General features: G+C 37.0%; 1 protein-coding gene across 1 annotated transcript in view; it reads right to left on the reverse strand.

Moving 5' to 3' along the window:
* The window catches only part of PCSK1 (proprotein convertase subtilisin/kexin type 1), a 123,344-nt gene that overhangs the window by 58,013 nt on the left and 39,876 nt on the right, over nt 1–25,455 (reverse strand). The window contains exons 3-6 of the mRNA XM_053701505.1: nt 23,291–23,401; nt 18,492–18,638; nt 6,180–6,256; nt 1,695–1,783 (exon numbers count right to left, since the gene is read on the reverse strand). Of these exons, the coding sequence (XP_053557480.1) occupies nt 1,695–1,783; nt 6,180–6,256; nt 18,492–18,638; nt 23,291–23,401 (424 nt within the window). The remainder of the gene's footprint in view (nt 1–1,694; nt 1,784–6,179; nt 6,257–18,491; nt 18,639–23,290; nt 23,402–25,455) is intronic.

Here is a 25,455-nt window from a genome sequence, read left to right on the forward strand (position 1 = left end):
GTATGCTTGGGGGTGTTTTTATTTGGGGGGGGCATTTTTAGCTGTATAGGGCTATTAGATTAGGTGTAATTGTGTTTATTTTTGATTATTTCGTTTATTATTTTTTGAAATCGTAGTGTTTTTTATTTTACGTAATTTAGTGTTTATTATTTTTTGTAATTTAAGATTTTTAAATTTTTCTCGTTGTGTTAGGTTTTTTTAATTAATTTAGATTTTTTAATTGGTAGTTTTTTTTATTTAAATATAGTTATATTGTAATTTTAATTTAAAGTTAGGGGGGCTTAGGTTTAGGGGTTAATAGTTTAATTTAGTGTTTTGCAATGTGGGGGACAGGCGTTTAAGGGTTAATAGGCTTTTTTAGTTGCAGAGATGTGGGAGGCTGGAGGTTTAGGGGTTAATAGGTTTATTTAGTGGCGATGATGTGAGAAGCCAGAGGTTTAGGGGTTGTGTCTGCGATGTCGGGTAGCGGCAGATTAGAGGTTAATAGCTTTATTATAGTGTCAGTGATGTAGGAGGAGGCAGATTAGGGGTTAATAAATTTATTTAATAGTCGCAATGTGGGTGGGCGGTGGATTAGGGGTTAATAAGTTTAATATAGTGCTTGCGATGCAGGAGGGCAGCAGTTTAGGGGTTAATAGGTAGTTTATGGGTGTTAGTGTACTTTGTAATATTTTAGTTATGAGTTTTGTGAAACATTTTTGTTACACAAAATCCAAACTACTGCTCTCAGATGGCGGTATGGATCGTGTCGGTATAGGCTGTAACGCAAGCATTTTAGCCTCACTGCACAGCCTGTAATACCGGCGCTATGAAAATCCCACACAAAAACATAATTTTTTGAGTGCGGAATGGACGTTGCGTTACAGGCTAGAATGCTTGCGGCATAGCTATACCAACACGACTCGTAATAGTGCGTTACTGCCATTACGTTGAAATTGCAATTTTTTCAGCGTTAAAAGCCGTAACGCAAAACTCGTAATCTACTTGATTGATCATTCTTTTGGGCAGCAATACCAGTTCTGTCAACCTCATTTAAAGTATTATTTGATTAATCTAGGCAAATGCTAATGTTATTGTAGCTAAAGGAACAACAAATATTGTACTGTGCTCACACTGCATCACAAGAATGCTACTTCTGTACTTTATAAAATGATGTATTTATTATCATGCAAAAATGTTTTTCTTAAATTACAGCACATGTAATTCACACTACTTTACAGGGACACTAAAGTCAAAATTACATTTTCATGATTCAGATAGACTTTCCAATTTATTTCCATTTTAACATTGTGCAAAATCTTTTAAATGCACACTTTATGAGGCTCTACCACCTACTGAGCATGTGCAAGAGTTCACAGCGTACAACCCTGTGATTGGCTGATGGCTGTCACATGATACAAGAGGTAGCAAATTTGATATTTGTTAGAAAATATCTATTGCCCATTTAAAATTCAGAGTAAGTGATATTGAATTGAATTGTCTTTTTATTATACACTCTGATTATGCAATTCTACTGTATTAAAAGGTATTTGTATTCCTTTGATTGTTAATGAAAGCGTTTGCATAAATCTTCCTATTTTATTAAAATAGCACCATATAAATAATATATAAAAAAATTCTATAGGCCTTAGACTTCAAGATACTTAAAATGTTAAATAGATCATTTTAATATTTTATTTGATGTATCAATTTACCTCCAACTTTGGCATTGTATGCAACGCCAACACCACACTTCTTGTTGTTTGCAACCATGGCAACTTCTCCTGCACATCTAGTACCGTGTCTATAAATAAGTGTTAAATGTCAACAAAAGAATATACAAAAATCAACAAATGTACATAGCATATGCTATAAAAACTGTGCATTAACGCTCAATAAAGCAATTTAATTCACATGGATTTTACCTGTTTGAATCATCTGTTTCGTAGCATATCAGCTCAAGTTTGCAAAAATAAGCCTCACCCTAAACTTGTATGAGAGGATGAAATTGTGACAAATCACCATAAAATTTGCAAATAAAGACTCATTTATTTTGGTATATGTAAAAAGCACATCGTGTATTCAGTAGGGAACTAAGAGAATCAGAAAAATGTGCAGAAATCTGGGAACATTTACAAAGCATATGTAAAAGATAATCACATTGAGAAATTAATATTTAGATTGCCAGTTAGATGAGAAAGAAGCATCTTGCAGATTTCCTGCTTCTCTTCTCTTTTTTTTTTTTTTTTGGGGGGGGGGGCAAAAATGCTGCATAAGAAGGATACTACTTTACATCTGCAATTGATGAAGTATCCAGTACTGCAGCATCAGGTGGATATCCTGTTTCCATTATTGCATATACTTCATCTGCAAAGCAATTTGAGAATCTCCATTGGGTGGCCCTGACAATAATCTTGATTGGGCACTGAAGCTATTTTTAAAAATACCAACTTAAAGGGATATTATACCTATTTTTCTTTATATACTATATATATATATATATATATATATATATATATATATATATATATATATATGTGTGTGTGTGTGTGTGTTTGTTTATGAAAGAGCAACTGCTAATTAAAATTATTTGAAGATTGAAGAGGCATGGAAGTCAAAATTAAAATTTTGTGATTTAGACTTAATTTAGAGTCTACAATATAAAAAAAAAATATTAAAGGGACATAAATCCCCAAATAGATAAAGCAAAAAAAAAACTTTCCAATCTACTTTTATTTTTTAATTTTCTTTATTCTCTTGGTATCATTTGTTGAAGCAGCAACAATGCACTACTGCAAGCTCAATGCCAAGAGACATACACTATATTGCCAAAAGTATGTGGACATCTGACTATCACACTTAAATCAGCCTGTTGGACATCCCCCAAAACCATGGGCATTAATATGAAGTTGGTCCTCCTTTGCAGCTAAAACAGATGCAACTATTCTGGTAAAGCGTTCCACAAGATATTTGTGAGGTCAGGCCAAAGGCGTAACTAGAAACCACAGGGCCCAGGTACAAGAATCCAAGAAGTTTCTTCCATCAGACTAATGATGATTCATTCCACCATAAATCACATTTCAACTGCTCCAGTGGTGGAGTGCTTTACACCACTCCAGCTGATGCTTAGCATTGTATAGCGCACAAGTGAAAACTTTTTACTTTCACACTGTACACCTTACTTCTAGCAGAGTTAACATGTGAGCAGGAGTGTTAAATACGGCTCCACTTGTAATCTAGCCCTTAGTGTATATGTGCAACCACCAATCAGCAGCTATCCCAAAGTAGTGTGTTGTCCTTCCCAGCCCAACACCTTGCCATATACCATATTACTTTATAACAATATTAACACAACTTTTTATTTTATAAGTATAATAGATTAGTGTTGTTATTCACTCAGTAAAACAATGTTATATATATATATATATATATATATATATATGTGTGTGTGTGTGTGTGCGTGTGTGTTCCATTCCATTCATTCTAGAATAGACACTGCACTCACCGGATTTTCCAATATAAAACATCATTTTTATTGCATTCACATTAAAATAGCATATCCCCGAAACGTTTCGGTACCAACCAGGTACCTTTTTCAATGGGACACCAAGTGTGGAAAAGCATTAATATACAGTGGTCCTGGATGACTTAGGAATTTGCTGGGGCAACTTGGGAATTTTGTGTTAAGATGTTTGTCATTTTTTAAAATTTTATTTTTCCAATTTTATTAATTTATTTTTTTAAAGTATATTTGCCGCGCGCAAGCCATTTTAAACACTGTGCGGGCTTCTTAAAGAGAGGGATGGAGCTGGGGGGCCTTTTGTAGCGGTCAGGAAACACTTCTGTTAAAGATGAGAAGCAAATGGAGGTTGCCGGCTGGCCAGGGGGACAAATGTGAATGTGCCGCTCTCAATCTGGCTCAGAAGGCTGCCGCTCACCACACTGTTAAATGTGCTCTTACAGCGATCACAGTGAGGTGGGAAGCCAGGAGTCTCTCTCTCTCCCTCCCTTCTGTGTGTGTGTCTCTCTCTACCTGCCTTCCTCTGTCTCTCTCTCCCTACCCCTCCTTTCCTCTCTGTGTGTGTTTCTGTGTGTCTCCCTTTCCTCTCCCCCCCCCCCCTTCCTCTCTCTCTCCCTTCCTTCCCCTGTGTAACAATTGCACTCCTGGACAGTGATCTTTTTAACACTAAGGTTGCTCCCCAGTCTACCTGGAGAGATGCTGCAGCTCTATACAACATTCTCCTCCCGATATCATGCCGCTCACCACACTGTTAAATGTGCTCTGTTATAGTGATCACAGTGAGGTGGGAAGCCAGGAGTCTCTCTCTCTCTCCCTCCCTTCTTCTGTGTGTGTCTCTCTCTCTACCTCCCTTCCCCTGTCTCTCTCCCTTCCTCCCTCTGTCTCTATCCCTTCCTTCCTCTGTCTCTCTCCTTCCCTTCCTCTGTCTCTGTCTATCTGTCTCTCTCTCTCTCTCTCTCTCTCCCTACCCCTCCTTTCCTCTGTGTGTGTGTCTCTCTCCCTACCCTTCCCTGCTTCTGTGTGTCTCCCTCCTTTCCTCTCTCTCTCCCTCTCTTCATCTCCCTTCCTTTGTGTCTCTTTCTCTCTTTCTCTCAAAATTGTGACAAAAATGTGAAGGATTCCAATTCTTTGAAGGGGCTTATTCAGGTTATTCAAGTTTATTGTATTAATTTAAGGGGCACTGTTTAAAAAAACAAAAAAGGCATGTATAGCGGTGTGGCAGATGTGTGCTTAAGCAGAGGTGTTGAAAATGTGTGCAAGACCTGGAGGAGCTTTTCTCAAGCACCTTTAAAGCTTTTAGAGCTTCATCTTCAATTTGAGTGTATAGAAAGTGTATTTTTGTTAACACAAATGTGTAATACAAACGTTTATCATAAAATTTCAATTTTTCACATTCCGCAACGCAAAAATATGAAGTCAAAAAATGGGAGCACTAAGAAATTTCATGGGACCACTAGCTCTTTCACAACTTTTTCATGCCCTGTATATATATATATATATATATATATATATATATATATATATATATATATATATATATATATATACACATACATAAAGATATATTTGTATTATTAATTAATCATTCAATATATAAATTCATTCATCCATGAATTAATTAAAATGAACTGAGTGGAGAACAAAGCTGTTTAAATTATTTCTTAGTATACCTTTGGCTGAGTGCACTTTGGCTAAGCGCATCTTCAGGTTAGTGCTGAAGTGAAAGCCAGAACAGAGTTTTGTAGCACACCCCACAAAAGTCTTTGAGGTGAGGGATTTAGCGCAGCGGAGCCATGCGACCTCCAGATGTTAGCTCACCTATGTCTTTTGCTAGAATGCTACCTTTTTTACTTTCAATTTGTAATATGAGAGCAAGAATAATACACAATTGGTTTAACTTGAGTGGTGTTAGTGCTCAACAGAGGTAATATGTTTTTTTCAACTCAACACAAATGAGTTATGCATGGCCTGTGCTTCCATAAAGCAGACCAGGCAGTTGCCTGCGGGCACCCATACAGAGGTTTGTTTTTTCTTCTCTTTAAACTTGGCAATATAATGAGAAATGTAATTGCAATTTATGCAACAATTTATGAGTTAGATGTCATATATACAACAGTCCAATCAAGCTGATTTGTGTATCTGAATTGTCTCTACTGTATTGTGAGAGGTAGCCTTGTTTAAGAGGTGTCTCCAAATACACATCAAGCTTTTTCTCAGTGATGAATCTTTTATTTGCAAATTTGGGTGTGATGCTTGCTTTTGTATATAAGCTCTACCAGAAGCCCTCTGTTTTGGTTTGTATGTTTGTTTGTTTTTCTTCTATATGTTCAGCTTTGGGGAATACAATCTCTCTTTATCAATAAAGCAGAATAATACTAACAAATAAACACATTTTTTGCCCCAAATGAACCAAGATTGTTTTTGAGAAGTTTTTCTAGTATACCATAATTATCTGTGGCAAGAACCACTAAACATAATTTATAGTAGTATGAATAAATATGTGCAGCAGGTTTAGATAAACAAGTGATATGAAAGTTTGATCAATTAATATTCCAAAATGTCTATTTTTTGGATCTTTTCCAAAAATAATTTATATATAATAGAATGCAACTTGAAGTCAAACTTCTCTTTAAAATTGTCAATAAAATATTTAACAGTAAATTAAAGACGGTATACTTACTTATTCTCATTTGTTATGTCATATCTTGGAAAGGGATCGTTATCTTTTTCATTAAAATCATAACTTGCTTCAGGGTCCTAAAAACAAATCATGTACATGATTAAATGATTGAATAGATGGCAATATTGCCAGTGGCCCTATGTTTTCATTTGGGACCTACACTCAAAAAATCCACTCTCCTCTCCTTAATTCTTTTTTTTTCAGCTTTGAACAGCGTGAAAGGGGTATCCCCTGGCTGGTTGCTGTTACATGTCTGCTCTGTACCCAGAATACATACAGACCACTCAACCCATGATCAGCATGCCTCAATCACAGCTGGGACCATCCAAACCCTGTTCCCAGGTCCTCCACTCCCAGGCAATACAATCATTCATCCTTATACCTTTGTCTCATATTTCAGGACAAAATGTTGGGAGTTTTAAGTTATTGTGGGGCCAAACAAGCAAGATACATCTTTGTGAGTTGAATGGAATGTGAAAAGACATGAGCTATGATCTGGAATTATAATATATAAAAATTTAGAAATATAAAGAAGAATATTTTAATGTTGTAAATATTAATATTTCTTTTAACAGTAATACAAAGCATCCTGTTAGATAAAATCTGCAAAAAAACTATTTTTCTTTCTTTAAAGTGGAAGTAAACCCTAGGGTTGTATAAACGCTAGGATTTACTATTGAAACAAATAAAGGGCACTTTCATTCATGAAGTATAAGATACTTCATGTAGAAAGCTGCTTTATTTGATTCAATCATGTGCCGCTCTTAGCTCCTACAGCAGAGCACGACTAAAAATTTTTTTGGCTAAGAGGTGACGTTTTCACCTCTTAGCCAATAGCAGTGTGGTAAATCCGGCTCCCATGGGTGCCAAGCCGGATTTACCGCACTGCTATTGGCTAAGAAGTGAAAACGTCACCTCTTAGCCAAAAATCTTTTTAGCCATGGGCTGCTGTAGCAGCTAAAATCGGCAATCGGTTGAAACAAATAAAGGAGCTTTCTACATGAAGCATATTATACTTCATGAATGAAAGTGCCCTTTATTTGTTTCAATAGTAAATCCTAGCGTTTATACAACGCTAGGGTTTACTTTCACTTTAAGGGACACTGGGGCCGAATTATCAAGCTCTGAATGGAGCTTGATGCCCCTGTTTCCGCACGAGCCTTCAGGCATGCCGGAAAAACAGCAATTATGAAGCAGCCGACCGCTCCTCCATAATTTGTCCACCTGCTCTGAGGCTGTGGACATCAATCTGCCCGATCCTATACGAACAGACTGATTGACACCCCCGAATCTGCAGGGGGCGGCATTGCACAAGCAGTTCACAAGAATTGCTTGTGCAATGATAAATGCCGATAGCGTATGCTATCGACATTTATTGATGTGCGGCGGACATGATACGCTACATCATATCATGTCCGCTTGCACTTTAACCCCTTAACGACCGACGACGTATGCCATACGTCCTCAAAAAAAAAGCACTTAACGACCGAGGGCGTATGGCATACGTCGTCGGTTAAACAGAGCACTGGAAGCGATCGAAATCGCTTCCAGCTGCTCTAACAGTATTGCAGGCTTGCCTTGAGGTCTAGGCATCCTGCAATACTGTTCCCGAGTGCCGGGACCGGATTGATCACTCCCCCACGAGTGATCACTTCCGGTTTCGCTCCACGTGGAGCCCAGCAGTGTTTCAGAGCATCGGAAGCGATCGGACACGCTTCCGATGCTCTGCTTGTGTGCTAAGTGCCTCGGTGGGTCGAGGCACTTAGTTAGTTATAAAATAAAAGTAAAAAATTTAAAAAAAAAAAAAGGATAAAATAAAAAAAGCCCTAAATAGCCCCCCCTCCTCCTTCACTAGGCATCCAAGATGGCGATGCCCAGTGCATCATGGGGCCTCTGGGGGTGTCCCTAGCCTGCCTCATCATAGGGGCAAGCTAGGGTCACCCAATCTGAGCCTCCCACCCAAAAAAAAAAATAATAATAATATACCCCATTTGTCTGATCAGTGTCAATATTTGTAAATATTGACACTGATCAGTGTGGATCTCCCTCCCGCTCCTCACTTGCGATTTTGTTGGAGAGAGAGAGACCTGTTTTTTTGCAGAGAGAGATTTAATTCTTTTATTTGTTAAAAAAATATAGAACCAAAGGCTCTTTTCAGAGCCATTAACCCCTAGCTTGCCAGTGATCACTATAAATCACTGGCATTAGCATAGCTGCACTTTTATTTGCTGTCTGTGCATTTTTTTAGGGGTTAATTTTTTGTTGTTGTAATTTTTTAAAAATCCAGAGGCTCTTTTCAGAACCATTTAGTTAATTTAATTTTCAGAGCCATTAACCCCTAGCTTGCCAGTGATCGCTATAAATCACTGGCAGTAGCATAGTTGTACTTTTTTGCTGTCTGTGCATTTTTTTAGGGGTTAATTTTGTTGTTGTAATTTTTTAAAAATCCAGAGGCTCTTTTCAGAACCATTTAGTTAATTTAAATTAATTTTCAGAGCCATTAACCCCTAGCTTGCCAGTGATCGCTATAAATCACTGGCAGTAGCATAGCAGTACTTTTTTGCTAGTTTATTTAGTTAATTAATTTAGTTAATTAATTTAATTTAAAAAAATTTAGTACATTTTTTCTGTCACAGATACAAAAATGTCACAGAAAATATATAGTGCTGAGGAGGCGTATGCCATCCTTGCGTCAGAGTCAGATGCCTCTATGTCTGACTCAGACCCCAATTTTGACCCTGCCATATGCTCAGATACATCACTAGATGCAGTCTCAACTGATGTATCTGTGGCTGCTAGACCCCCTACCAGCCCCCCTGCTAGCCCCCCTGCCAGAAGGAGGCGTGTTGCTGCCATTGCTGCTGAAGAGTGGGTAACACCTCATCTCCAGAGGCCAGATATCCCACCCTTCACAGCAAATGCTGGCATAAATATAGATGTGGCAGGTTTTAGCCCCCAGCAGTTTCTGGAAGTGTTTCTGGGCGATGATGTATTGGGGAACATTGTTGCCCAAACTAATTTATATGCCCATCAGTTCCGTGCTGCAAAGCCTGGAACATATTTGGCAAAGCAGCAATGGGCCCCCATCAATGTGCCAGAATTAAAACAATTCTGGGCATTGACCATGCTGATGGGCATCATAAAGAAACCCTCCATTCGCTCCTACTGGAGTACTAGCCCCATCTGCTCTACCCCCCATTTTCTCCCAGATTATGTCGAGGAAGAGGTATGAAATGATTCTGCATTTCATGCACTTCAGCGACAACAGCCTGTGCCCCCCTAGGGAGCATCCCCAATTTGACAGGCTGTATAAAATCCGCGCCCTGATAACCCACTTTTCTGCCAGGTTTGCAGAGGCTTATACACTTGGAAGGAATATATGCGTTGATGAATCCCGAATGAAGTATAAGGGAAGGCTGGGATTCAAGCAGTCTATTCCTTCCAAGCGCTCCAGATATGGGGTAAAGGTGTATAAGCTCTGTGACAGCGAGAATGGGTATACTCAGGCCTTCCGGGTGTATGAGGGAAAGGATAGCCAACTTGACCCTCCAGGTTGCCCAGAACATATGGGAACCACTGGCAAGATTGTCTGGGACCTGATATTACCCCTAATGAACAAAGGGTATCACTTGTACTTAGACAATTTTTATACAAGTGTCCTTTTGTTCAAGCTACTGTATTGCTTTGATACAGTAGCTTGCGGTACAATTAAAAAGAACCGCGCAGGTTTCCCAGGACAGCTTGTACGCACCCGGCTACGAAGGGGGGAGACCTCAGCTCTGCCAAGAGGAGCTGTTGGCACTTAAGTACAGAGACAAGAAGGATGTATACCTTCTTACCACCATCCACACAGATAGGACGGTGGCGGTTTCTGTACGTGGCAGAGCTGAGATCATAAGGAAGCCAGTGTGCATCAAGTCTTATAACCGGCATATGGGTGGGGTTGATCTGGCTGATCAGCTGCTGCAGCCCTACCTAATTATGCGGAAGACAAGGGCCTGGTACAAAAAGGTTGCAATTTACCTAATGCAGATTGCAACCCACAACGCTTTTTTGTTGTTCAAAAAAGCAAACCCCAGAGTTAAAAAGACTTTTTTACAGTTTCAGCTCCAGATTATTACAGGGATTTTGTACCATGATGCACCTGCTCCCCGGGCGGTGATGGGAGAGAGCAGAGTTGGGGCTACCCATTTTATTTTTAAATTCCCCCCTACGGCCGCAAAGCAGAAACCACAAAAAAAATGCAGAGTCTGTACCAAGAGGGGGAAGAGAAGGGACACCATATATCACTGTCCTGATTGCCCTGGACAGCCTGCACTCTGCATTGGGGACTGTTTCAAGCGGTACCATACAATGGTCAATTTTTAAAAAAATAAATACATTTGCTGTTATATATATATATATATATATATATATATATATATATATATATATATATATATATATATTGGTTATGTTTACAGTTAGATGTTTTTTTGTTTTTTTTACTTTTACTGTGCCAGATTTTTACATTTCACTACTCAATTTTCTAAAATAGGGCCTGTTTTTTTTTAACCAAAACCCCTGTCAAACCTATGTATGGGGGACATAGGTGTTCTCAGGGTGCCTTGCAGAAAACAACCTGAAGTATGTTTTTGTAATAACTTACAACAGTCTCTCCTAAATCATAGTCAAAAAGCAATGTGTCTGTAAAAATGAAAATTGAAAAATTACCACCATACACTTTCTCCAATTTTTTGGGCTAAAACGGTTGCTTCAAAGGCATCAAAGCACACCATATACAATACCTTGGGGTGTCAACATTTAAAAAATATACACTTTGAATGCAATAAATAAAAGTGGGGTATGCGATAGGCCCCAAACTAAAGATAGGCCTATCAGAAGAAATACTCTCATTTTTAATAACTAAAATCACAAGTCATAAAATTGTAACATAACCTTCCCAAAATCCTGGCAAACCTATGCATGGGGGGCATAGGTGTACTCAGGGTGCCTTGCAGAAAACAACCTGAAGTATTCTTTTGCAATAACTTACAACAATCTCTCCTAAATCATAGTCAAAAAGCAATGTGTCTGTAAAAATGAAAATTGAAAAATTACCACAATACACTTTCTCCAATTTTTTGGGCTAAAACGGTTGCTTCAAAGGCATCAAAGCACACCATATACAATACCTTGGGGTGTCAACATTTAAAAAATATACACTTTGAATGCAATAAATAAAAGTGGGGTATGCGATAGGCCCCAAACTAAAGATAGGCCTATCAGAAGAAATACTCTCATTTTTAATAACTAAAATCACAAGTCATAAAATTGTAACATAACCTTCCCAAAATCCTGGCAAACCTATGCATGGGGGGCATAGGTGTACTCAGGGTGCCTTGCAGAAAACAACCTGAAGTATTCTTTTGCAATAACTTACAACAATCTCTCCTAAATCATAGTCAAAAAGCAATGTGTCTGTAAAAATGAAAATTGAAAAATTACCACCATACACTTTCTCCAATTTTTTGGGCTAAAACGGTTGCTTCAAAGGCATCAAAGCACACCATATACAATACCTTGGGGTGTCAACATTTAAAAAATATACACTTTGAATGCAATAAATAAAAGTGGGGTATGCGATAGGCCCCAAACTAAAGATAGGCCTATCAGAAGAAATACTCTCATTTTTAATAACTAAAATCATGTAACATAACCTTCCCAAAATCCTGGCAAACCTATGCATGGGGGGCATAGGTGTACTCAGGGTGCCTTGCAGAAAACAACCTGAAGTATTCTTTTGCAATAACTTACAACAGTCTCTCCTAAATCATAGTAAAAAAGCAATGTGTCTGTAACAATGAAAATTGAAAAATTACCACCATATACTTTCTCCAATTTTTTGGGCTAAAACGGTTGCATCAAAGTCATCAAACCACTCCATGTATAATACCTTGGGGTATCAACTTTTTAAATATAATCACATTTATGGAAAACAAATAAATTGGGGTATGTTAAAAGACCCCCAAAAAAGACGATAGGCAAAGAAAATATGTTAATGTGAAAAAAAATCACAAACACATGTCAGACATTTGGCATTGCACCGCCCAAACAAGCCACCAAACCTATGCATAGGTGGTATCATTGAACTCAGGAGATGTTGGTGACCACATATTGGTGTCTTCTTTGGTAGTAACACATAACAGGAGCTGTGAATCCATGGCTAAAGTACAATGTATGTGAAAAATAACACAAAAAAATGAATGCCCAATAGTTTGACAAAGACTAGTGGTTGAATTAGTGTATGGAAAGTGTTAAAATACCTGCATTTGAAATACCCTAGGATGTCTACTTTTCAAAAATATATGGTTTTATGGGGGTAAATTACATTGGCCGGCTTCAGAAATGTCTTAAATAGAACATGGGTGCATGGGATGTGAAAATGGGATGGAATGGAATGCGCTTCCTAAAAATAAGGCCTTCTAGCCCCCAGAGAACCCAACACACCTATACATGGGTGGTATCACTGTACTCAGGAGATGTTGTTGAACACATATTGAGGTGTTTTTTTGGCAGTAACACATAACAGAAACTGAGAATCCATGCCTAAAGTACAATGTGTGTGAAAAATAACACACAAAAATGACTACCCAAAAGTTTGACAAAGACTGGTGGTTAAATAAGTTCATGGAAAGTGTGAAAATACCAGCATTTCAAATACCCTAGGGGGTCTACTTCTCAAAAATATATGGGTTTATGGGGGTAAATTTCATTGGCCGGCTTCAGAAATGTCCCAAATAGGACATGGGTGCATGATGACCGATGTGAAAATTCCAAGTTGAAAAACTGGAACGCGCTTCCTAAAAATAAGGTCTTCTAGCCCCCAGAGAACCCAACACACCTATACATGGGTGGTATCACTGTACTCAGGAGATGTTGTTGAACACATATTGAGGTGTTTTTTGGCAGTAACACATAACAGAAACTGAGAATCCATGCCTAAAGTACAATGTGTGTGAAAAATAACACAAAAAAATGACTACCCAAAAGTTTGACAAAGACTGGTGGTTAAATAAGTTCATGGAAAGTGTGAAAATACCAGCATTTCAAATACCCTAGGGGGTCTACTTCTCAAAAATATATGGTTTTATGGGGGTAAATTACATTGGCCGGCTTCAGAAATGTCTTAAATAGAACATGGGTGCATGGGATGTGAAAATGGGATGGAATGGAATGCGCTTCCTAAAATAAGGCCTTCTAGCCCCCAGAGAACCCAACACACCTATACATGGGTGGTATCACTGTACTCAGGAGATGTTGTTGAACACATATTGAGGTGTTTTTTTGGCAGTAACACATAACAGAAACTGAGAATCCATGCCTAAAGTACAATGTGTGTGAAAAATAACACAAAAAAATGACTACCCAAAAGTTTGACAAAGACTGGTGGTTAAATAAGTTCATGGAAAGTGTGAAAATACCAGCATTTCAAATACCCTAGGGGGTCTACTTCTCAAAAATATATGGGTTTATGGGGGTAAATTTCATTGGCCGGCTTCAGAAATGTCCCAAATAGGACATGGGTGCATGATGACCGATGTGAAAATTCCAAGTTGAAAAACTGGAACGCGCTTCCTAAAAATAAGGTCTTCTAGCCCCCAGAGAACCCAACACACCTATACATGGGTGGTATCACTGTACTCAGGAGATGTTGTTGAACACATATTGAGGTGTTTTTTGGCAGTAACACATAACAGGAACTGAGAATCCATGCCTAAAGTACAATGTGTGTGAAAAATAACACACAAAAAATGACTACCCAAACGTTGACAAAGACTGGTGGTTAAATAAGTTCATGGAAAGTGTGAAAATACCAGCATTTCAAATACCCTAGGGGGTCTACTTCTCAAAAATATATGGTTTTATGGGGGTAAATTTCATTGGCCGGCTTCAGAAATGTCCCAAATAGGACATGGGTGCATGATGACCGATGTGAAAATTCCAAGTTGAAAAACTGGAATGCGCTTCCTAAAAATAAGGCCTTCTAGCCCCCAGAGAACCCAACACACCTATACATGGGTGGTATCACTGTACTCAGGAGATGTTGTTGAACACATATTGAGGTGTTTTTTGGCAGTAACACATAACAGAAACTGAGAATCCATGCCTAAAGTACAATGTGTGTGAAAAATAACACAAAAAAATGACTACCCAAAAGTTTGACAAAGACTGGTGGTTAAATAAGTTCATGGAAAGTGTGAAAATACCAGCATTTCAAATACCCTAGGGGGTCTACTTCTCAAAAATATATGGTTTTATGGGGGTAAATTTCATTGGCCGGCTTCAGAAATGTCCCAAATAGGACATGGGTGCATGATGACCGATGTGAAAATTCCAAGTTGAAAAACTGGAACGCGCTTCCTAAAAATAAGGTCTTCTAGCCCCCAGAGAACCCAACACACCTATACATGGGTGGTATCACTGTACTCAGGAGATGTTGTTGAACACATATTGAGGTGTTGTTTGGCAGTAACACATAACAGGAACTGAGAATCCATGCCTAAAGTACAATGTGTGTGAAAAATAACACACAAAAAATGACTACCCAAACGTTGACAAAGACTGGTGGTTAAATAAGTTCATGGAAAGTGTGAAAATACCAGCATTTCAAATACCCTAGGGGGTCTACTTCTCAAAAATATATGGTTTTATGGGAGTAAATTTCATTGGCCAGCTTCAGAAATGCCCCAAATAGGACATGGGTGCATGATGACCGATGTGAAAATTCCAAGTTGAAAAACTGGAATGCGCTTCCTAAAAATAAGGCCTTCTAGCCCCCAGAGAACCCAACACACCTATACATGGGTGGTATCACTGTACTCAGGAGATGTTGTTGAACACATATTGAGGTGTTTTTTGGCAGTAACACATAACAGGAACTGAGAATCCATGTCTAAAGTACAATGTGTGTGAAAAATAACACAAAAAAATGACTACCCAAAAGTTTGACAAAGACTGGTGGTTAAATAAGTTCATGGAAAGTGTTAAAATACCAGCATTTCAAATACCCTACGGTGTCTACTTTTCAAAAATATATGGTTTGATTGGGGTAAATTCCATTGGCCAGCTTCAGAAATGTCCCAAATAGGACATGGGTGCATGATGACCGATGTGAAAATTCCAAGTTGAAAAACTGGAATGCGCTTCCTAAAATTAAGGCCTTTTGGCCCCCAGAGAACCCGACACACCTATACATGGGTGGTATCACTGTACTCAGGAGATGTTGTTGAACACATATTGAGGTGTTTTTTGGCAGTAACACATAACAGGAACTGAGAATCCATGCCTAAAGTACAATGTGTGTGAAAAATAACACAAAAAAATGACTACCCAAAAGTTTGACAAAGACTGGTGGTTGAATTAGTGCATGGAAAGTGTTAAAATACCAGCATTTGAAATACCCTAGGGTGTCTACTTTTCAAAAATATATGGTTTGATGGGGGTAAGTTCCATTGGCCAGCTTCAGAAATGTCCCAAATAGGATATGGGTGCATGATGACCGATGTGAAAATTCCAAGTTTAAAAACTGGAATGCGCTTCCTAAAATTAAGGCCTTTTAGCCCCCAGAGAACCCGACACACCTATACATGGGTGGTATCACTGTACTCAGGAGATGTTGTTGAACACATATTGAGGTGTTTTTTTTGGCAGTAACACATAACAGGAACTGAGAATTCATGCCTAAAGTACAATGTGTGTGAAAAATAACACAAAATAATGACTACCCAAAAGTTTGACAAAGACTGGTGGTTGAATTAGTGCATGGAAAGTGTTAGAATACAAGCATTTGAAATACCCTAGGGTGTCTACTTTTCAAAAATATATGGTTTGATGGTGGTAAATTCCATTGACCAGCTTCAGAAATGTCCCAAATAGGACATGGGTGCATGATGACCGATGTGAAAATTCCAAGTTGAAAAACTGGAATGCGCTTCCTAAAATTAAGGCTTTTTAGCCCCCAGAGAACCCAACACACCTATACATGGGTAGTATCACTATACTCAAGAGATGTTGTTGAACACATATTGAGGTGTTTTTTGGCAGTAACACATAACAGGAACTGAGAATCCATGCCTAAAGTACAATGTGTGTGAAAAATAACACAAAAAAATGACTACCCAAAAGTTTGACAAAGACTGGTGGTTGAATTAGTGCATGGAAAGTGTTAAAATACCAGCATTTCAAATACCCTAGGGTGTCTACTTTTCAAAAATATATGGTTTTATGGGGGTAAATTCCATTGGCCAGCTTCAGAAATGTCCCAAATAGGACATGGGTGCATGATGACCGATGTGAAAATTCCAAGTTGAAAAACTGGAATGCGCTCTCTAAAAATAAGAGCTTTTAGCCCCCTGAGAACCCGACACACCTATACATGGGTGGTATCACTGTACCCAAGAGATGCTGCTGAAGACATATTAGGGTGTTATTTGGCAGTAACCCTTAATATTATCAGTAAATGTATTCTTAAATTGCTATTTTGTCAAAAAATCAAATTATTTTTTTTTTCCCCCAAACTTTGGCATAGATTGGTGGTAAAATGGTTTCATGAAAAAAAGTCAAAATACCCCAAGTTTAATACCTTAGGTTGTCTTCTTTTAAAAAATATATACATTTGAAGGGTTATTCAGGGATTCCTGACAGATATTGGTGTTACAATGTAACTAGCGCCAATTTTGAAAAAACATGGTTTTGAAATAGCAAAGTGCTACTTGTACTTATTGCCCTATAACTTACAAAAAAAGCAAAGAACATGTAAACATTGGGTATTTATAAACTCAGGACAAAATCTAGAAACTGTTTAGCATTGGTATTTTATGGTGGTTGTAGATGTGTAAGAGATTTTGGGGCTCAAAGTTAGAAAAAGTGCTTTTTTTTTAATTTTTTCCTTATATTTTATATTTTTTTTTATAGTAAATTATAAGATATGATGAAAATAATCATATCTTTAGAAAGTCCATTTAATGGCAAGAAAAACAGTATATAATATGTGTGGGTACAGTAAATGAGTAAGAGGAAAATTACAGTTAAACACAAACATCGCAGAAATGCAAAAATAGCCTTGGTCCCAGATGGTCAACAAATTGAAAAGTGGTCTGGTCACTAAGGGGTTAATAAATCAGCCTCATAGTATTCTTTCTTTATCCCATATAAAAATGTTGTTTACAAATATATTACAAATGTATTGCTTTTTAAAAATGCCTGTGCTAAATATATAATTTTTTGTCATGCTTTTGTAATAAAAAGCAATTAATGTGTTAGTATGCATTGTGCCCAAACATGAGTTATCTACTTTTATTTTAAACATATTTTACTTAAAGGGATTTTAGTCTGTTTCATTGTAGTAAAGCAGTGGCTTATACTTAATAGAAATCATTGCAATATGTATTATTCATCATTTTAAAAGGGTTTTACCTTTAGAATATTTTTTAACTTAATTTCTGCAGCATCCTTTACTTCCTTTCCCAGCCCCTCAAGGAGGCATCAGGAATGCTGGGATATAGTAAAGTGTTGCTAGGAGACGCCATAAAATAGCTCCAGTTAGTTTATTGCACATAATCAATATAGGACCTCTGCTGCAAAAATCATGTGACCTAAAACTTAACTTTTGCAATTTTTACTTGTTTAGCTGTGGGCAGGGGCTAGACTGAGAAGTGCTGATTTTGCAAGAAAATGGTTTGCTTTTTTTAAAGGGACACTGTAAAAGGGACACTGTACCCAAAAAAAAATTATTTCGTGATTCAGATAGACCATGTCATTTTAAGCAACTTTCTAATTTAGTCCTATTATCAAATTTTCTTCATTCTCTTGGTATCTTTATTTGAAATGCAAGAAAGTAAGTTCAGATGCCGGACCATTTTTGGTGATTAACCTGGGTTGTTCTTGCTTATTGGTGGATAAACTCATCCACCAATAAAAAAGTGCTGTCCAGAGTTCTGAATAAAAAAAAAAAGCTTAGATGTCTTCTTTTTAAAATAAAGATAGCAAGAGAACAAAGAAAAATTGATAATATGAATAAATTAGAAAGTGGTTTAAAATTGCATGCTCTATCTGAATCATGAAAGAAAAAAATTGGGTTCAGTGTCCCTTTAACACAGTCTGTTTCCTTTTATATTTCCTTTAATCTTAAGTAAAGTAATAATAATTGTTGTTACTAAATAAGTACTTTTTTATATGCCTTTAAACATATTGTACATTAAAAAGGGGAATTGTGGCTCTTTCGTAAATATAATATAAAATGAGGACATTGTTTTATCTCTGTTAACTTACATAGTTGGCGTAGATGTCTGTATGGTTCCATTCAAGCCCATCATCAAGGACAGTTACAACAATACCTTTGCCTGTAATTCCTTTTCTCCACACAGGAATAACGTGGAGATCAAGTTTAGGTAACGATGGGTTTACCCTCGTATCTTGCTAAAAAGCAAAAATATATATATATGGAAAGGTAAGTGTTAGTTGCCCACACCACAGAGAATTCAACACATTTCCCCAAAGAAATAATTAGATCTTTGTTTTAGTTATAGTTATTGTATTAGTAAATGTGACTTTTATGTGGGTGAAGCTAAGTATTTAATAGCATTATTTCAATAAATATAAAATAAACTGCTAAATAATATGTAATATTAATATATAGGGGTCATACATGTGTTTTTAATATTTATTCTTAATATAAATGCTTTCAAAACTCATATCTATTACAATGTAAAGAATTGAGACAATTAATAGTGAACATTAGTGTTTTTCAACCTAAATCTCTGGAGATAAAAAAAATGAGCTGTACAGTAAATTTCATCTGATCCCCTAATCATCCAGCCTTGAGCTTGTATCCTTCTCCTCTACACTGCACCGTTATTATAACCATTTACAGCTTAGGTAACACTTCAAGAAAGTAACCAGCAGTTATCCCATTTTATTAATTATTATGTTGAAATTGTAATAATTAAGAAGTGTAAATTCAAAGGGTTCCTTATATTTCTATTTTAAAATAAGTCTATCAGCCTTGGCGAAGGAGCTGTACAGGGCATTCTTTGGGCGTGTATGAAGTTTTCTCACAGCTTAATGTATGTGGGCTCGTTTGTTTCAAAATACGCTATGCGCCTATTAAACTGAACGAAAAAAAACTAACTGGGAAACTAGAAACGAATGCAATGTAAAATACACTGATAACAGTATCATTAGATTGTTTATGTTTCCAGTGCCGGGTGCTCCCTGATATATTTGCTTTCCCTTGTAAGGTTCTACATTCCAGACAGTTTTATTACTTTCTACAGAAGTCAATTTGCCAGGACAGCTTCAGCATCTTTTCTTAGAGAATTCCATGAGAGCTGCACATGCGCTGGTCAGGGGAGCCCAGAGCGGCACAATGTGTACAATCATAATGCAGGGGAGCTTTTATTACAACAGGTTGCAGGTCCATCCATCTATCAATCTATCTATCTATCCATCTCCTGATCTATCTATTCATCTTTCTATCTATCTCTTTATCTATCTTTCCTTAAAATCAGCATGTAAATTACTATTGCTTACCATTGAGTTATATTTTGAGGCCCCCCAAAAAAATTGCTGAGTAGGCTTACTACAGGGTCAGCATGATATTTCTCTCCATAGTGACACATGTTTGATCATCAGGCCTTGAGTGAGAACTTAAGTATAGGCATTAATATTTTTTTGTTTTGTTATAATGATAATAATAAATACCTTCTATTTAAAACAGGAAATGTAAAGGTTTAAGAACTAGTCGAGTTAACTACAGAATTAAAACTGTTTACTTTTATTATTAATAAACAGTGTTCAGACTGGAATGTCCTAAACTTTCCAAAAAATAAAGGCTCATTTTGTGCATGGGTTAAAGGGACAGTGGACTGTTTTCTCCGCTTTAAAGGGATTAAAGGGACAGTGGACTGTTTTCTCCACTTTAAAATGTTTCCAGTGATCTATTTTACCTGCTGGAGTCTACTACATTGTTTACGAATAGCTCACTTACTTTTATTTTGGCATTTGAAATAGCTGGTTTTGTCTGTGGTATTAACTATAGAAAATCTATGGAAAACACAGCCAGCAGAAGAAAGTACACTCCCAGTTAGGGGTAGGAGAGAAAAATAATGAAATGTTAATTTTCAGTTGTTCTCTCTAAATACTGAGCTTTGGTACACAGACAGAGATAGAATAAGGAAGCTTTTTTTTTGCATAAAAAGTGAAAAGATGATAAGGTCTGATTTCCCTGTAAGATCAGCCCACTTTAATGGGTTGTAGTTTCAAAGAACAAAACTAGCTATTTCATATACAGCAAAAAAACCTAAAGGGGTAATTTATTATCCATTTTATATTCTGCTGCTGGTATTTGGAAACACTTTAAGGGGAAACCAATTGAACTGTACACTGTCCCTTTAAGGGTAAACAAAAGTGAAGTGAAAATATATATGGAATACATAGCAAAATTAGGAACAGTAGGAAGTTTTTGTTTTATAAATATATCACAAATTTTCATTCTCATTGTTTGAACCTTAGATCTGAGTTTTTTTTTATTTCCATCTAGTCTCATTTACTTTCCTCTCAGGTGGTTAAACAAGGTAGACGGATAAAAGCACTTGTATGTTCTTCCCAATATATATTCATATATCTGCTTAGCTTTAAATACACAATCAAAACCGGATAAAAATCCTGCTTTTTCATTTAAATTTTGTGGGTGGTTTTGTTTTTACATGAATATTTTATGACAGCTGTTAACTGTGGCACATTTACATTTGTTTTATACTTCATGGGCTAGGATTCTGCAACAACTTGAGAGAAAATGGTCTAAATACTTTGCTGCTAGCAAAACAAAACAAAAAATCAACTCATATATACAACAAAACTTTAATAAAATCAAACTTGAGTGTGTAGCTGCCTTGATATACTATTGAATAACAAAACAAAAGCCACAAATTGCATATCCTGAGTAGTGTTCAGCTATGGAAAAAGCAGAGCTAACCTAAGATAAGGGTAAACTGCCACCCCAGTGAAATCCCCCTCTTCTGTTCCCCAGCACCATTAATATGACAAGGCCTAGAGCTTATTACTCCCTGGCATCAGGAATGGACATTGCCTCTTCTGTAAAGATAACTGAGTCTATGTGCTGGGTCAGTAAGGTATCAGTTGCAGCACTTTATTTGCAATATTGTTTCTTTCACTATGTACTTGCTTATGTCACGTAAAGCAGCATTCAGCACACAGGAAGGATTGCTACCCAGTCATTGTAGATAACTGAATAAATATAGAAATAAAGGCTTTATTATGGCAACATTTCTTCTACGTGTATTGGAGTCACATTTCAAATAAATTATAATTTACAATCAGTCCTATCAGCTTTAGTTATGGTGTATAATTATTTCTGCAAGCTATGCTGATTCTCAAGGCCGGTATTTGCTTCCAATAATAGTGCCAACCCTACGCACAGGCGAGATCAGCAGGAAAACATGTAGAAAGGGGTGCTAAGGTATTCTACTGTTCTTGGGTCTGATGCATGCACACAGCTGGATATGATGTAAGTATAGAGCTGTTATAAAAGACTGCTGGGCTGTGTATCTGGCCTGGGATTTGATCTGGACATAAAGCTGGCATAAAGGATATACCGGGGAATGTATCTGGCCTGGGGTCATGTGTGGACTTAGAGGTGGCATAAATTATATACACAGGCATGTATCTGTCTGGGTCTCAAGTGAGTATACAGTTGGCATAAAAGACTTCTAGGGTGAGCATATGGCTTGTGGTCTGATGTTATTATACAGCTAGCATAAAAGTTATGTGGGGCATTTATCCAGTTTGGGGCATGATGTGGGCATAAAGCTGCCATAAAGGGTCTGCTGAGGTATATATCTGCCCTGGTATCTGATGTAGGATTACAGCAAGCATCTAGAGATTGACGTGGCATGTGTTTACCCTTGGGTCTGATGAGGGCATACAGCTGACATAAAGGGGCAGCAGGGGTAAGTATATATCCTAGGGTCTGAAGTTGCCATACAGCTGGCATAAAGGGGCTGCTGGGGTAAATATCTGGCCTAGTATCTAATGTAGGCATACAGCTAGCATTGAGTATGTACAGGGGCATGCATCTTAGCTGTGGTTTGATTTCTGATGTGGGCATACAGTTAGCATGCAGGATATACAGGGGTATGTATCTGTGCTGGGTTCTAATGTGGTGATATATCTAGCATATAGGGAATTTTGGGGCATATACCTGGTCTGAGGCTTCATTCCATTAGAGTCCAAAAGAATAAAAAAGGGACAAGGTTTCAAGCCTGCTATAGGCTCTTAGTCATTTATTTCCTAAATATTTCACAGTTGCACATTTTCAGTTTACCCTCCCAAAGCACCAAAATGTAGTTCTATACTAACATTTTACAATACAAAATAATAATTGAATGGTAAACTATATACTTTATTTGGTTTGTGACTTTTCACCCTTAGATAAAATTACTAGAAATATAATATATACCCTAAAAAAATAAAATATATTTTAAAACTACACTTTGCTAATTTTGACAATGTTTGAATTCTCTTTCATCACAAAACACCTAACGTAGTAAAAAATAATAAAAAAAAAAACTGTAATCATAAAATACTTATACCCTATATAGATTTTCACAAAATGTCACACATTTTTACAATCCCATTTATACCAATACAGATCTATGAGGATTGACCCCAAAAACAAAACAAACTGGGATTAGCATTTGGAAGCAGAAAATTACTATGAGAATCACTAGACAGCTATAAAGATTTGAAACCTTTTTTGGGTTGATTAGAAGCGGGGCAGGAGCACAACATAATGAAAAGTATCTGATGGGTTTATATGGTCAATAGCCATCCATCCGGTAAATATTAAATGGTGCTTAAAGTGTGGATTATGCTGGTATGAAATTTTGAAAGAGATTATTGGACCAATAAAACAGTTGGAATCCCCCCTATATGGCAAAACATTTCTTGTATGTTTTTATTAATACTTTTTTATCGGTTTGTTAGTGTTAATATGGTGATTACAATGACAAGCAAAGCTCAGAGTCACAAGCAATGAAAATTTTACTTACAAGATACCATTGTTTACTCCACAGAGGATCGTTAAAAAGATTTTCTGTGTCTTCCCGTATAAATGAACGTTTACTTCTCTGTTTGATATATTGCTGCTCAGCCCACGACACCTAAAAAATCCAAAATTACAAAACATGAAAATCAGAAAAATATCTGTATGCAAAACTTGGACGCACTGTGAGTTTCAAATTTGGAATTAATGACTTAGAATTGATGACTTAGAAGTTAACCTAAAAGGAAATAAAAGTCTATATTTAGTTTACTTTACTTTCAGAGAAGCATACTTAAATGTGCATACTCAATCACCTTAAAAAGGTTAACATTGCTCTTTTTGTGAATATATTAAATGCATTAAAGTATACAAGGCATTCCAGTTCTCTCCAAATGCATGCATACATTCACTACTTCTGCATCTTTTCTGGATTGGCTGTAAGCATACTATACCAACAGCTAATCCAGACACAATCTTAAATTACGTGTGGCAACACAAACTTAGAGGGATGTTTAATGTACAGAGCAACCTGCGCATTTGGAACTATTAAAAGAAGCAATAATGGATCTATTTTGCTAAAGGTATGTTAAGCGGGGGTAGATAGCAGCATCTACGGGGGTAGATAGCAGCATCCTCTGCTTGGTAAATCTACCCCCATATGTCCATTACGCAATACAGGAATTCCTCAACTACATCATAATATGTAAATGGACAATGTTTTATTACACAAGGTCACTAGGACACAAAATTGATGTTACATGTTTGTTAATTTACTATTTTACTAATGGTCTCATGGTTTGTCCTATTACAAAGACATATTAGATCCATAATTTATTGATAACTTTTATTATTTTTCCTGAACATTAATGTTGTCAAGCAAGAATTCAATTTTTACACTAGTATTGTGGTTTAAAAATAAATATGTAATTTGATCACTTTCTAAAGAAAGTTTTCAATATGCAAAAATAAAGTTTTCCTTATACAAAAGCAAGGAATATGGGGGTATCATGTTTGGTAAAACTAAATCAGCAATATCAGCATTGTAAACTCAGCATGAGCTGAATAATTTTATTCATTTAGGGCTAGATTACAAGTAGAACGCAAAATATCCCTTCTGCGAAAGTGATATTTGCGCTCAACTTAGTAATACCAGTGTACGCAAATGTGCGCTGGTATTACAAGTGAGGTGCAATGTGAACGTGACCTCGCATTTGTATTGCACGGGACAGAAGCATTGCACTCACAAGAACGTGCTTCCATAAACTCCAATGGGAGCCTCGTTCTCATGCTGTGTCTCTCACTACTGCAGCGAAGGGGGTAAGACGCCCAGCGATGGGCAGCAAATATAAATATATATGAATATATACATACACTCTGCAGCCACTTTATTAGGTACAGCTACCTAGTAGTGTATTGAGCCTCCTTTAGCCTTCAAAACAGTCTGAATTTGTCTAGGCATGGATTCAACAAGATGCTGAAAATGTTCTGGAGGTATTGTGTACCATGCAGACACGACTGTGTCACACAACTCCTGGAGATTCGACAGAGATGTAGGCCTGCAGCGAATAGCCTTTTCCAGCTCATCCCAAAGATGTTCAATAGGATTAAGATCCTGGGACTGAGCGGGCCAAGCTTGTGGTAGCAATAACCAGCCACTTGTAATGGCTGATTGTTTATCGCGCTCCCACAAATGGGCAAATTTGCCGTTGGCAGAAGTGCGATAATTTAGCGATCCATTCTGCCATTCACTATGTTCTTTGTAAAATATGAAAGCTTTATATCCTTGTTAATGTTACAATCTCCATTGCAAGGCTATGTAACTCAATGGCAGAATTTAAATGGAAACTAACATCAAAATTAAACTTTCATGACTCAGATAAAGCATGTAGTTTTAAGAGACTTTCCAGTTTACATACATGTGCAGCACAGTTTTATATGCACACTTTCTGAGGCACCAGCTCCTACTGAGCATGTGTGAGAGTTTACATAGTATATGCGTGTGTGATTGGCTAATAGCTGTCACATGATACAAGGGGACTTAGAAACTGAAGAGAAAAATATATCTACTGTTCATTTGAAATTCAGAGTAAGTGTGATAGCATTGTCTTTTTATTACGTACTTCTTGATTATGCAATTCTGCTGTATATGCTATTCCTTTAAATCCCAGTTTA

The sequence above is a fragment of the Bombina bombina genome, chromosome 2 (genome assembly GCF_027579735.1).
Source record: "Bombina bombina isolate aBomBom1 chromosome 2, aBomBom1.pri, whole genome shotgun sequence".
NCBI lineage: Eukaryota > Metazoa > Chordata > Amphibia > Anura > Bombinatoridae > Bombina > Bombina bombina.